The following is a 15210-nucleotide window of genomic DNA, read 5'->3' as shown; positions in this document are numbered from 1 at the left end:
GACAGAGACCTTCTGAGGTTCCGTCCTACCTAAACCTGACCGTGATTGTATTATCTCCTGATCTGTCCTGCCCACTCTGTGTGTCTTGCATCTGCCACAACACAACTCAGGAAACACCTCAACCCATTTTACTGTTACCTCTTATCTTTTGAGCAGGCTGTCTATATCCACAAATAATTAGAACTGTCCCCAGGCTGTGGGGCTGCTACCTTCCAGAAAAAATGCTTAGTGAGGGCATGTTTTCTGGTGTCTACTGACAGGGGAATGGGGGTCTGCTTTCAGGTCTCACTTGGAACAAGGGCTGATCACAGTAGGAGTGGGGGGGTAAACCAAGGCAACATTAACTCGCTCGCTGCCGTTCTTGGGACAGATGATCTCTGTCAGTCCCTCTGGTCTCGGCTGACTCAGCAGTTCTCCTGTGAATAAGGGAAAAGAATGAAAACATTTAAGCATTGGCAAGACAGTTTTTGCAATTTTTGCTTTTAGTATGCCCTTCTCCTCCCCCTCACCAAGTAAACGTCCATGACCGATGCACGTGAGCACTGTAAGAGGGCTTACTGGTCCTGCAACCCAAGCAGGTCTCATCCGTGTAACCATGGTGAATGTCCTGGTGATTACAGCTTGGAGACATGCTGCTCCACACAAACGTAACATCTGCCATCTTTCCTGTCTCTGCTTTGAATCACTGCACACAGACTTGAGTGCTCCTTAGGGATTCGTAGCATCTAGATGGAGCCTAATGAGATGGAGGTTTTAGGAGTAGGTGTTTTAATTAGGCTTTGGGGGCAGATGGGATCCAGAAGTTTACCTTCAATCTCCATGAAAGGGAAGAAGCTGACCTGTAGCATCAGCAGGATAATTGGTAGACAGATAGAGAAAGCTACAGATACAAGCCTTATTATTCATATCTGCATACTACAGCCATCCACGCCCACAAAGCTACCCAAAAAGCAGCTGTCTTTCAGTTCAAGCAGAAGAATGCTACGAGGACTCTGCCAAGACCACCTTCTTTGGTATGAACCAGAAAGAAGATGGTTTGAAAGCAGTGCCACAGACATGATTTTTGCATCACTTCAGTATTTCTCCTCCAAGAAATTCTAGGGAGGACTTCAAACCAGCCCACAGACAAGTGTGCTTGACCTTTTCTGAACCCATATGTTACCTCCTGTTCTGTCCCTGAGCAACCCTGCCCATTGAGGGTGTCCAGCCATTGCTCCAGTACTGTGATTTCTGAGGTGGAGCCACCTAGGAGCTGGAGAGACCCTGCTGTTCTGCGATGGCCGGCCAACCACAGGATGCCTCTTTTAGCTGCCGGAACAATATTTAGAAACAGGTACAAATACTTGAGAGGATTCCCTAACGCCCCTCTCCCTGGGCACGCTTGCCACAGCTGCTGTGGGACTGCTGCTGCGTCCTGTCAGGGTTCTGCATCACACTATACTCTGCTGAGCATGCAGATCCCAGCTCCCAGGCGTCAGCTCTTCCCTAATGGAGGCAATACCAGCTCTGCGAGTCAGTAGCAGCGGGAGGCTCTCCACCACATGGTATGCCTCTGCTAAATGAGTTGTGTCAGCTCCACTGTTCAAGTGCCAAGTTGGCGGCTCTCCACTGCTGGCACCCTTGCAGCATGTAGTCCAGGGCAAGACGCAGGTCAGCACAGCGAGAGGGGAAAGGCAGGTGCTGAGATGTGCCCAGCTCTGAGGAACACTTCCCCAACAGCTCGCTCAGGTAACTCAAGTTTCCTCCAGGCTCCACTCCACACATGGCTGGCCCCAGCAAGGCAGATTCCCCAGTCATCAACATGTCAACTCCTTGGCGTAGTCCAGCCACAGCTCAGACACCCAACAGCACCAGAAGCACTTCTTGAGGCTAGTCTGGCAGGCAGGGTCTGCTCTCAAAGGCAATATGGGATGGCAGCATCCATGCCCAGCAAGGGCTCGGTTCTTCTGCTGAGCATGCCCACATTGGTGCCGCACAGCCCTACCCGAGGCAGAGGCACCAAGCCACAAGTGGCTTGTGCCAGCTAGATCGGTGACTTCCATTACAGAGGCAGGCCAGCTGTAAGCAGGCTGCAGTCACAGGTCCACACAAAACTCTCTGTACCCATCAATCAAGCAGCCACCGTGGGCTGTCCCCACTTCCACTAAAACACTCAAGACAGATGGTCTTTGGACTCCCCTATTTTGAAATGCACTTGCAATAAATTCCTCTGCTGTTAAACAAAGAACATCAGAAAAATGTCTCCATGTGTCTAGCTGTGATTACCAAGCACCCCAGAAAAATAAGAAAAGAAATCATGCTTCGAAGAAGTACTGCCCAGCCTATGCAGCAACGGCACAACAGTCAGCCCCATCATCCCTGAAGCTCCCCAAATGCCGCTTCCCTCCTCTCCTCCTCACACTGTTTCTCTTCTCACTTTCATGAAAAAGCAGATCTAAACCACCTTGGTTTTTCCAAAGCAAGAACACATCAGTTGGTATCATGAAAGCAGAGGGGAGGGCTTGGCAGAGAACATGCACATACACGGTTCTTCTTAAGAGATACCCTACCTCTGGGGCCAGTAATTCCAGTTTGCTCCCATGGTCCGCAATCTGAATTCACATTTGGTTTGAGTATCTATCCTCGTCTCACACCCACACTCAAACCTGAAGTGGCAGAGCTGCTTTTAAGCCACACAGACATGTCTCCCAAAACAGAAGAATCGTGATCGTATTTGCAATTCAAAGTTAAATCTGCAAGGCAGTGTCCTCAATTACGTGAGCTGTCACACACTGAAAGCAGCATTGCATCCCATCAAGCACGTACGCCACAGGGCTTCATGTCCCAGTGATTCCCAGGTTTCCAACCCCAGGTTGAATTCCAAATTGCAGTATTGCTAACAGTACTGAAAACACTGGCTCTGAAAGATGAGTCATAAGATCAGTGCATCATTACGCGCTTTAAAGACAGGGCTAATATCCATTAGATCTTAAACCAGAGGAGTGCAGTAAGACTAGTCTGTCTGCTTGAGCCTTCATTCCCATCTCCATCTCCCCACTTCAGGAATCCTTAGATGGAGATTTGTCAAGCAGAGGAGATTGCTGCAGGGTAAAATACATGCCTGATTTGCTGGCAAACCCCTTCCTGCAGCTCTTCAGTCAACCCTCCTTTTCTTTATGGCTTTACCTTCCTCTCTAGGTTGCCTCTGGGATAAAGCTCACCTCACTCTGTCCCCAGCCCCATCCACACCCTCTCCAGCCCCACTCCCATTTCCTGCTGACATACACGCTGCTCCCCAGAAGACGACTTTTCTCACAGTTACTCCATGAGATACATCACGCACCAAGTGGGCAGAAGGTTACCTGTGCATCCTTCCTATTCCTCCCCCCGCCCAGCTAAGGGATGTCCCACTGCCTTCCCACCACAGCATTCTCATCCCCTTGTCTTTGCAAACTGCCCATCTTTGCTGCACGAACTCATCACAGTACTAAACCAGGCATAAATATCTAAATTACACTTCACATCACTGCTAAATAAAAGCCAGTGCAAATGCCATTGCAATATGCAATCTTCAGAGCTGTAACAAACTAACATTGAGACAGTGCTTGGATGCAACTCTCCAGGCCCAGAATCTCTTGGAGGTTTTGGAAACCTCACGTTTCTATTCAGAAATTATTCAAACTGCAGGAGATCAGAAATAAAAGTCTTCAGGGCTGTGGCAGACTGGGAAAGAGAAGATCAAACCAAGTATTGCACTGATACAAAAGAAAAAGCTAAGTGCCTGGCACGTGGTGGTGTCTGCTTGGTTTAACTGTTAAGTTTAAATGTAGCTGCAGCCCATGTCTGCAGCACTTGTTCTGCCCCTACGTACAGGCTAGTCAGTTTGTATTTTGATTGCACATTCCTTCATGAGCATGTCACAAATTTTACTGGAAACCTCAGTTCTGCCTGCTCCCTCTGAAAGGTTACCTTGCACTAGCACACACACAAACCACAAAGCTTATCCCAGTCTCAACGTGGCCTTGGTTTTAATGTTAACTTTCACAGAAGCCACTAAGGTTTTAACTAAAACTCCAGCTACTTTGTCTTAGGGCTAAAGACTAACACAGTTGATTTTTTTAAGAACAATCCCATCTCCCAGGAGACAAATCTGCATCACTAAGATTACTCAGCTGATTCAGGACCATGAGCCCTATTTGCAAAGGCACTTTAATGCTGGGTACTTGCTAATTAAGGCCTGATTTTTAGATGCATATAAGTCCCAGTTCAGGTGCTGGAGAGAGGCACCCACCAAGCGTGGTTAAAAGCACCTGCAAACAGACAGCAGATGCTTTCGAAGATGCTCCTTTGCTGCCCCTCCATTTACAATGGTGCACAAATGGCACGAATGGTGCAGAGGAGTTGCATCTGTCCCATGGCCACCCTACTGGCGTTTTGGCACAGAAACAGGTCTCCACAACTGGGTAGAATGTGCTGTACAGTAAGTTAAGGCTGAGACACAAACCGAGACCCTGTCATGAAACTACCATGGTCGGTTTTGGCTGCAGCATAAGCTGGTTTGTAAACTCCCCCAGGCAGATGGGTGCAGTGAGTCACGCTGCCTGCATCATTTAAAAGAAACCTGCTACATGTGGGCAGTCACAGGCAACGGTAGGAACAAACCTTCAGCCATGCCCAAAGCTCTACCAGAAGGGCCTGTTTCCTCTCAGCATTAGCCAGCTCACCCAAAGCAGATACATCTACGTCAGCAAGATGTTCTTTGCTGCCGCTGTTTTATCCCAGAACAGACACAGGCATGGCCAACTTTGAGCAGTTTGCGCTGGGTTCCCGGACCAGGCCAATGCCTGCAGCCTGCAAGGATAACTGCATGTGCCAGGCAGAGCTCAACTGTGTATCGCCACCCAGTGCACGAGGAAGACAATTCTACCACCATATATGCCCAGGAATACAGAAAAGCATAGGGGTACAATTTTTGGTCAAGTACAGAGTTAGGCACATTTTTCCTTCCGTCCTTGATTTACTGTGACTTGGGGAGGGATGCCTCCCTTGGAGCCCATGCCAGCAATCAGACCCATGCATGCTGCAAAGCACACTTCACTGGCCTTTAGGAAATACCCGTGAAATGCCAGATACCCATGACGAATCAGAGCATTAGGAGGGAGGCTGACAGCAAGAAAAACGAGTACTTGCAGGAGTGTTCGGTTACTCCATGCTGGCAGCCAGACAAGCCCAGCTGTAAGCCTACTTGGATGTTTAACAGAGAGAAGGATTTTGCACACAGGGAGGAAAATCCCACCCGGACCATTTGCCTTCACACAGTTCCCACTGCCACGGCTGTATGCTAAGTGGCACAAGGTTCCCTGTTCTCGTGTCAACAATCTGCAGCAAGGGCACAGGGACAACAGACTCTGCTCTGGCCTGACATGCCATCTCCTTTCTCTCAGAGCTTCCAGAACACATTTGGACAGTATCAGCCTGATGGTGTTTCTCATTTTCATGCTGTCATTCCTGCTGTCAGGATCTGGGCTCCACTGGGACAACCAGCAAAGCGGTGGATGAGCAGGACCCTGACCCTTGCTCTGCAGTGCTGCTTCTCTGTCTTCAGTCTGCTTGGGACCTTGAAGATACATCACCCATGCTTCATGACAGGGGCATGAGACAGCCGAAACCAAGCTGTTCCTACATCCTGCCCTGCCTCAGCACTGTCCCACTCACTCCACCCCATGCCCCAGAGCTGCTCCAACCACATACTCACTGTTTTTTGCAGCCTCACTGCTCATTTGCTCTCCTACCCCAAACCCCTTCTCACTTTTCCTCCTTGCTGAAGACCTTCAGACACCAACCACTGCAGGGGGGACTGGCAGGAGACAGACTTTACATCTTGCCTCCACTGCTTTCTGTCAAGCCTCCTTTGACTAATTCTTGCTTGTGACATCTCTGCACAGCACCCAGCAGTCATGCCTTCAGAAAAGTAGAGAATAAAACGCCTCAACACTGCCTGCGTACCAAAAGCACGTGTCCCACGCTCAGTTTCCAAGAGCAGTCAGAAAGCAGGGCTCACAATAGAGCCCCAGGTCCCAGGACACCCCTCTACTTCGCATGCAGTCCTACCCCCTTTCATCCATACAACTGTAAAGAGATCGGGGTTGGAGAAGCTACAGCTTCTCTGCCTGGCTAGTTGTTCTGAAGTTCAACAGCTGGAGCACTTACACAATTAGATCAAACCTGTCACAGAAGCAGGATGAGATGAATAGCCACGTGCACAGATTTCCCCCTCTGCTGTAAGCACAGGTGATGCCCTCACACACTGGGACATTGCAGCCTGCTCTACAGTAGATGAGAAATCTGCCAGGAGTCTTGGCAGAAGGAAGGGGAAGGAGATGGTGTCTCACACCAAGCCTGCTTCTACTCCACACCATTTAAATCTTGTCTTCACCACTCTCTGCTTGGATGAAACAAGTAAGTTGCTTCCTGCAAATGTTGCTGTGCATGACGCATAAGCTTATTCTCAAACACTGCGCGCAGAAAACACTGCTCTGTATTAGTATGAATTTTTAAGATGCTCCTCACAGCAGCGCCTCCATGTCACACACAAAAATATTCCCCAGAAATTTAGAACTCTGCACTTTCCTTGATTTATTTCTGGAGTCCTGAGCAACCTCATCTACCTGGCCTGCTTGCAGCAGGGGACTGGATAGAGACCTCCAAGTTAGGACTTCATTTTCTTCTCGCTGGAGGCTATTCTGGCTGCAAACACAACAAAAATAAAGAAGCTGAAAGCAGAGACATCACAAAAGGGAGCAGAGCAGGTTGAAATCCACACTACGAACAGAAAGTTTCATGAGCCTCACACTGCAGTCCTGGTTAAAGGAACTTAAAACTAGCAAACAAAAACAACAACAAAAATCCCAGCCTGTGAAAGTGCCCCCGTGGGAGAGACCACTGTGGAAGAAAGCAACAGAGAAGAAAACTCTTGGTAAGCACCGATCATGACAGCAGACTGGTGAGCAGAGCCACCCATCAAGGTGGGCACATGCTCAGGAACAAATCAGCCTGGGATTAAATATGGTTAAAAAATGGAAGGGAAGGCTTGAACAAAAAGCAAAGCTTGCTCTGGAAATGTGGAGTGGGAAAGGCAGCCAGTCACAAGGCAAAGGACCAACCTGCAGAGATGAGTCCCCAAGACCGGAAGCTAAGAGCACAGAGAAAAGATGTGGAGAGCAAGGAAGAGGGTTAGAGCTTTCCAAAACATGCAAAAGGAACTGATGGGAATTTGCCATTTCTGCTTTGAAGGTTCAAGAGCAAAAATGTCAGCAGTGACACCTTCCTTGAACACCGAGTAGTCCCCTGTGGGTGCTCAGCTCCACTCCAGAGCACCACAACTGCCAGAGGTGCAGGCTCAGCCTTGGGGCTGCCGGCTGACCCAAGCACCAGACAGCTTTCCAGCTCTTGCATTCACAGCACCAGCTGCCTCTCCAGCCTCACAGCTCTGGCTGTGGACACATATATGGCTCACCTTGAATATTTCCCCCAGCTGACTGCACAGGAAAATGTTTTCCCAAGGCTCTTAATTCATGCCAGATGACAGAAACATGAAACAACCTCCGCGGTGGATCTCTGGAACCAGGCAGGAGCGCTCTTCAGCTTGGAGCTGGCAGGTCTAGGTCAAGCTTCAGAAACTAGAGCCGCCGTTCCCCAGGCCAGGAACCCCAGACCTGCTGCAGAAGTCGCACTCTGCTCAGCTCAAGCCCAAGCAGCTCCTCCCACCACAGCCGAGATCACCCTGCACTCTACCTCCTACCCAAGGAGCTACCAGGCTAATCACCCCGGTGGGAAGCCAGGGGCTGTGCCAAAGGGTAAGGTGCTCTGCAAGGCCCAGGAGACACAGGGAGACAGATGCTGTACCTGGCAATCTCTACCTCTAATTTTAGCCACTCAGGGAAGGGGGGAGGTCACAAAAACACCAGCTCCAGACTAGAAGGCTTAGGGGGGTTAAATACCCTCCTCCTTCCCCAAGACATGACAGGGTCAGGTAGCTCTTAGCCCCTCACTGTCACAGCAGAAGAGGACATTGACACACCTCAGCAGTTGCAAAAGCTCTGGGGAAGCCTTTGGCACTGGACCGAGCGTACCTCTGGGTGGAGAACTTGAGTGGAAAGCATTTTGGATGCTTGACTCAGCAGCTAAAGGAGGGCAATTATTCAAAATGCTGATTTACATCTCATCCACAAATTTCCCCAACATGAGTTATTTGAGATCATCCCTTACCAGTGTGGCAGTACAAGGTTTTCAAGTATAAAACTTGGAAAACTCTATGTTTGTCCCAAAACATTAGTTAATTATCTTTTTCTCAGGCACACTCAAGTTAATTATAGTTAGAACTGGAATCCAATTAATAGCAAAACAAAAAAACCCACACGTTCCCCAAACTACACAGCTCAGTACTTCCTATCTCCATACTCACAAACGAGAATGGAGAGAGCAGTAGGAAATCATCAAAACAGCTCCACCAAAATAACTCCAGGAGCAGTCATGAAGGCTTGAGCCCTTCTGTCTCCTGACAGTATGAAATAAGCAGCTTGGAGAAATAAAGGATGGCTGACATCTACCTAATTCCTAAGCCAGTGGGGGTAACTGATCTACCATCAGTGTGGCTACATGATGCATGCAACATGTCTCTCCTCTTTCCACAACTCATGAAATGCTGAGCACAGAGAGCATTTGTACCAGGTATCACTGTCATCTCAGCAACAGACTTGCCATGAGGAGAGATGGTTGTGACTTTTGACACCACCCCCACCCCCCCAAAAAAGGTGAAGGGGGATCGAACATGATGCCATTTCTCCACTCTGTCCCATCAAACTCAATCTATTTCAAATAGTATTTTAGCATGAGCAGCCTCCCTTGTCCAGCTTTGTCTCTGCCTGTTCTGTCAGGCACTCCATCCTCCTCCTCCCTGTGCAATGGGGAAGGTGGGAGCAAGCCACCTCTGCCCATGAGTGACCACAGCAGACACTGGAGAAAGGAAGTAACCACAGGGAACAAGTAAACAGCACAGCATAAAGGCTCAGGAAAATGAGAGGGGGCACTGGGGAAAAGTTGAAATAGAAAACAAAGCATCTTCCAAATTGCTGAATATTTTGCTGCCCTTCTAATATCTAAAAAGCTCCCTGAATTGGCAGGTTGCAACACAGCACTTTCAGATGACTGCAATACAAAGCCATGAAAAATTGATTCGCTTCATTAACATTTTAAGACCTTATTAGCTGGAACGAAATTGACTGTCAAGGCATTTTAAGGGAGAGTCATGGTGTAATGAGCTCAGTGCGAATTATCCTCATCCCAGAATAGAAACAGGCCTGTCACTGAGTAACCAAGTCCAGAATCTACCTTTTGGTTATTTTTAATTCTGCCCCTTCAGCCGTATCTGCCATGAGCACTTTCTCATTCTGCCAAGGCAAGGCACCAGCTGGAGTCAAAGCTGCAGCCAGCCCTGACCTGTCTGCTCTCACCCAGTAACAGCAAGGCATGACTGAACGCAGAGCATCCACCCAAATGCTAGACACCACCAGCTGCAGCCAGTCCAAACAGGAACAATTCCCGCCAGCCCTGAGCCCACCTTTCCAAACAGTAATTCCAAAGCTATTACACCCCCATCACAGAGGAGATGCTGAGCCTTCTTTCATCCAGATGATTAGCATGCTGCAGGTCCCACTAAAGGAAAAAAAAAAAAAAAAAGAGTTTAAAAGAGCTCTCAAAGCCATTACTATGATAAACAAAGTTAATGGGCAGGGTTCACCGAGGTCTGCAGGGAGCTACCAGTACTGGTCAGCATCCTGCTAGCTCTGGCTCTCTGCGTTTGGGTCGCAACACGTTAATAGTCAGCCACGTGAAAAGCCAACCCCTGGAGGGGGGCTTACAAGGCTCAGCCCTGTGGACTTCCAGCCTTACGCAACTGATGAGACGGAGCCAAGTCTCAGCCTGCCCCTCTGCTAAATTTAGAGAATCAGGCAAGCCTGTAAGACATTCTTCCTCACAATAGTTTGGCTGCGGCACTGCACCCAGAACTGTCTGATCGTTTTTCTGCCTGCTCCAATGCAAGAACTAGGAAACCTCGATGCAGGTACTGTGAGGTGCACCTGAAGAAAACCAAAGGAAGCAGTCCAGCACCTGAGCCAGGCTGCAGAACTCCCTGCTGCAACAGTCTGTAGATTCAAGAATCTCACAAGGGTTCATGAAGAGACCGGACCAGTAGCTGGCAAAGTGTCTTTAAGCATTTCTCAAGAGACAAATCCCTATGCTGAAGACAGACAAAGGCTAGGAGAACAGCTGGAACAAGTTTTTTTCCCCAGTTGGCTTGCTTCTTCCCCACAAGATGACCACGCATGCCACGGCTGAAGGTAGGATCCTGGCTATGCAGCCCCTCTTCTGGAACAAGCGTTCAGCAAAGTCTAGCTGGGGAGCAAAAGACCTTCAGTTCCCCTTGTAGTAGCCTTTTACATTCTGCCCTAACCTCCCCGCCCCTGCCTTTTTTTTTGTTTGTTTTTAAATTTACCTGCCTTTCACCAGCCAAGAAAAAGAAAAACAAACCAAAACACACATGCAAGACATGCGTGTACATGTGGTGCCCAACAGTCTTCCCTGAGATTAAATAAACTCCTTCCTGGGTAAAAGTAACTTGGCTCCATGAGTTGCTGTTGCCTTAGGGCCATTCCAAGGCTTCAGTGTGTTCAGCAAACTGAATTGGAGGGAGCTGTATTTTCAAACCTGCACAGTTTAAGTGCTCTCTTCCAGATCATTTAAGGTGAGATCCATGCATAATACTCCTCTGTATTTCGGTCACTCTAAAACTATCCCTGTTCAGCAGGACAACCACAGAGCCCACTTAAGCAAAGGAACAAATTAATTTTTTTTCCCCTTCATCATCATTGACTGGTCTAAGGCTCACTAAGTCCCACTCAGGCTCAAATGTTAAATCAAGTAAGTGTTTTACCTGTTAATTGAACCAACTTGAACTCATCCCTGTTTTAATCTATTAACATGACTTTCTATTGAAGCCACTTTACTGTGGAATTTGTTCTACGCATGTACATCACAGAATTTATTCTAGGCTTGTGCTTAATTGGGGCAAAATGTCTCTCCTTGGTACTTCTCAACAAAGCTACCCACTTCCTGCTAGTTAATAACTAACGCCACACTACATGCTGACCACAGGTATGGCTTTAGCTGATTAGGAACCTGCAGGATCACAGAAGTTTCCTTAATTACAAAGGCATCAGATCTAACTTGCTTCTCTGCATGTATTTTTTCCCTTTACACTGAAGTTTCATGAGTACATCCTTAGGTCAAATGTTTCTTCCTTGTGAGACAGAGTGTGATGTACATTTGGGTGAAGCTATATGGCTGAAATCAGAGGAGCAGAGACTGAGACCAGTGGTCAGCTCTCCTTTTGGTCTCATGGGTAAAGCTGGTGTCTTCTATAAAAGCATTGATGGTGCACATGGCAGTGCCCAAGCAGCACTCCGCAGAGCTCAGAGCCTGAGTTTCCCTATACCAACAGAGGTGGACAACTGCTTTTTGTTTCAAATGTTCTCCATTCATTTGGTTTAAAGTATTGTTGTTATTACCAAAATTGCTGTCTTTGAAGTCTGAGTGAGCTGCTGGCTTTGCACTGCTCAATGGTCAAGAACAAAGCTCTCTCTGTCCTTTTACTATTAAGAGCTTTACAAAATCTTTTTCTACTTGTCCCCTTTTCCAGAGGGGACGAGAACTAATCTTTTATATCTTTTTATTGTGGTGATTCTTCAGCATTTCCAATCATTTAACCATTCTTCTCTGAACCCTCTCATTCCCTAATATTCAAACAGGTAACAACTAACAGCTGTAAATCAAAGCAATAACTAGCTTTTGCTTACAAACACCTTTTCCCCATGCAAAAGTGCTTATTTATGGACTTAACATTATAGATTGTTTTACTACCTCTGCTGAAACAAATTCTTACTACTTTTTATTCTGCCACTGGAACACCTTCCAAAACGGTAAGTCATGCAAGTTCAGAAACAATAGCTTTGCTACTTAACTCCTGCAGAGTTCATTGCCCGCTAAATGCCATCTGGTCTGAGGTTCTCAGTGCCCAAAAATAAACTGCAGCATCCGTCTTTGCTGTTTCAAAATCACTTTCTACGGCAGTCATGTTTGCTCCTGAAACAGGAAGGAGACCTGGGGGCTGTAAGGAACTCATCAGCCTCCCAGGGAGGCAGCAGCATTGCCAGCAGAACATTTCACTCCTCCATTGTCTCCTCTACCCCCCTGCACCTTCCCAGGAGCTGCCTGCTCCACCATGGGACTCCAGGACTGAGCTGAGCTGCTTCCTGGCCCCCTAACTATTTGTGCTGTAAACCTGTTATTACTTCCAGGTTTTCTCCAGGCAGCTTTCCACCAGGTGGATGACTCTGAGGTACTTACTCCCCAGTGTCATTTTAACACAGCCCTGGCCTGTTTCAATATTTCACCATCTCACATGAACTGCAAGCTGGCTGGCTCTCCTCTGGACATGCCCAGCACCGATCCCCTCAGAGGGATCTGTCTTGGGAAGAAATAACATTAAAACTTCCTAGGCGTTTACTTGTACTGATCAAAAAGGAGAGACCTGGGGAGATTTTTAAGCACGTGTTCAAGAGACCCCAAGAGCAAGGACTGGGACTGGGAAAGCAGGAACCAGCAGGACACTTGCTCTCAAATGCTGTTGAGGGCTGGAGTTCAGGCCCTGACCAGGCGTGCTCGGAGGGGAGATGAAACAGATGTGGCAGCTCAGGAGATGGCTTCTGCCGGAAAAGTGGGCAAAATACTGGCATACAGAAGGAGAAGACGGCACGTTTCAGAGCTACCCAGAGACCATGTGCTATTTTAGACAGTGCACTTTCCACAAGACAACAGCAGAGCAACAACCGAAGAAATAAGGTCAATCACACACAAAGGCCATTACAAGAGCAGCAAAGAGCATCCCCTCCTCTGCTGTGCTTCACGCAGGATCACAGTTTGTTTTGAGATACAGGAGGCCCTGGAGGACCACCAGTGTTTTGGACATAGTTTAAATGGGGAGTATGAGCCCAACTGGACTAGAAAGAGCCTTTCCTTCCCTCCACCACCACCAAATGTTTGCTCTGTGAGAGAAAAATTCAGAGAAAGCACAGATTTACTGTCTGTTCCTATTTGTACACATAAGGATTCTGCATGCTTGGTGCTAGTGGAAACATGTCCCACAGCTCTGGACTTCACCAGCAGCTGCCTGGGAGCCAGAGGCACCTGTGTCCCTTCTCCATGATCTGGTTCCCTCCCACCCCCTTCAGCCTCCTGCATTTTTCTTAAACACACAAGCCAAGAGAACAGTCCTCCAAGCAAGGCAAAGCTTTATTAAAAATGACTGCTGATTAAAAAGGAGTTTTAAATCCTTTTGTAATGATGACTGGATTATCTGCATCACACTGCGTTATGCAACTAGGGATAAAACAGCACAGAGCAAGTAGCAAAAATGTCATCTGTAGCAAAGCCACAACTTTGTGGGCAGCTCCCAGTCCCAACACTCACCTGCAAAGCTTGGATGGGGCTGGGAAGACTTGGTGTATCCCAGAGAAGCAGAATCATGCACAATGCTTGCATGATGCAGCAGCTGCAGAGCAGGGAGTGTTTTCCAACACAGCTTTCAACCAGAGGTGCCGTTTCAGGGCAATACTGCCATTAAATACTTCAGGAAACACAGGTAAGAGTGACAGACCTCTGACCTGGAGCCTCGCCATAGGTGTGCCATAAAACGTGACAACTTGTCATGCCATATTGGCAATGAACTAGAGGCCAGGCAAGAACTGCACTCAAGCTGCCCAACCTCCCTACGAGGGCCACGCTGCCAGCATCCACCCTGCTATCTAGGGGCAGGAGCAGCCATGTAGTAAGTGAAGAGCCATGCTGCTCAGCTTCCCCTGGCCGGCTTTTAACGGGAAGCACTTTTTTAGCACCCGCAAAGCACCCTGCCAGAAATCCAAGTCACAGATTCAGAGCCAGCCTACTGTGCTCCCCAAACCAGCCCATCAAGCATCTCCTCTCACTACTCCCTCATCAGCCCAATGGTTTGGGGTTTTTTGTTTGTTTGGTTGGTTTTTTTTTTTTTTTTTTTAAATCAGATCCCTGTGTGAATCACTAACTTGAGGATGGTCTTGCCTTGTTTGGCAAGATTTCCTTAACATTGTGTTTAGCTTCACTGCAGGCATTCAAAAATGTGCATGTGTGTATGTACATAACGAGCTAGCTCTCTTTTGCCATAAAAGAAAGATGCGATTTATTTCAAAGGACAAGGAACAAGTTAAAAATAACAGGCAGCTTCAAAAGCTTCGTACTAGCTTTCTGTTACAAAAGACAACAGAGAAAGGTACCTTTTTTCCCGATCCCAAAGGAAGGTTCCCAAACTTTTCTTTCATCCAAAGAGGTCTTTATTTTGGCTGAGCCTTTGAGGCACAAATACGCTGCTTGGGAAAAGATGCATACAAGAATCAACTCTTGATCATTTATTTCAGCATCTCATCCTAGGAAGGCTCCAAGCTGACCGCAGCAGCCACTTGCTGAGCCAAATTATTTGCCCATGCAAGCATTGGTTAAGATCTTGCCAAAATCCAATAACGATCACCTCAGAGTCTGTAGGGCTCCCTCTGGGCACACGCATGTTCCTCTGAGAGATTACAAACTTCTCACTTAGTAAAGGTGGCACAAAAATATCACCAATGCTAGATCACAGGCTCCTGCTTCACCAGCGTGAGCAAGACCCCCTGCCCAAAACCCCTGATAGTACAGGTTCAGGTACACAGATCTGACTGGACCTGTTAGTGAGGACAAAGCACACGGGAGCTTCATTCCCCACATAGCCCTCCGGCACTGTCATAGAGCTGGGCAAAACTACCTGGAGATGACTGATGTTCCAGAGCAAGGCTCACATCACCTCCGTTTTCACCCACTGAACGTTTCTGCACAACTGTCCACCAGAAGCTTAAAAAAAAAAGTAAGAAATAAATTCTTGCTCAGCAGATCTCTGGGATATTGTAGCCAGCAAGCCATGGCTTCTCTTCCCAATGTCCCAGTTGTCTGCCTTCACTCCCATCTCAATGAGAAAGCAGGCGTGGGATGTTCAGAAACAAGTCAGAAGGCAGCTGAAGCAGAGCAGTCAGCTATATTAAAATACGAGCT

At 47.8% G+C, this 15210-nt stretch overlaps 1 protein-coding gene across 1 annotated transcript in view; it reads right to left on the bottom strand.

Moving 5' to 3' along the window:
* Window positions 1-285: 285 nt before the first annotated feature.
* Window positions 286-15210, bottom strand: part of MFHAS1 (multifunctional ROCO family signaling regulator 1) — a 29893-nt gene continuing 14968 nt past the window's right edge. Inside the window, exon 2 of the mRNA XM_009492716.2 lies at window positions 286-416. Coding sequence (XP_009490991.2) covers window positions 286-416 — 131 coding nt within the window. The remainder of the gene's footprint in view (window positions 417-15210) is intronic.

This window comes from Pelecanus crispus, chromosome 4, assembly GCF_030463565.1.
Source record: "Pelecanus crispus isolate bPelCri1 chromosome 4, bPelCri1.pri, whole genome shotgun sequence".
Taxonomy (NCBI): domain Eukaryota; kingdom Metazoa; phylum Chordata; class Aves; order Pelecaniformes; family Pelecanidae; genus Pelecanus; species Pelecanus crispus.
This window is presented reverse-complemented; position numbering and strand designations above follow the sequence as displayed.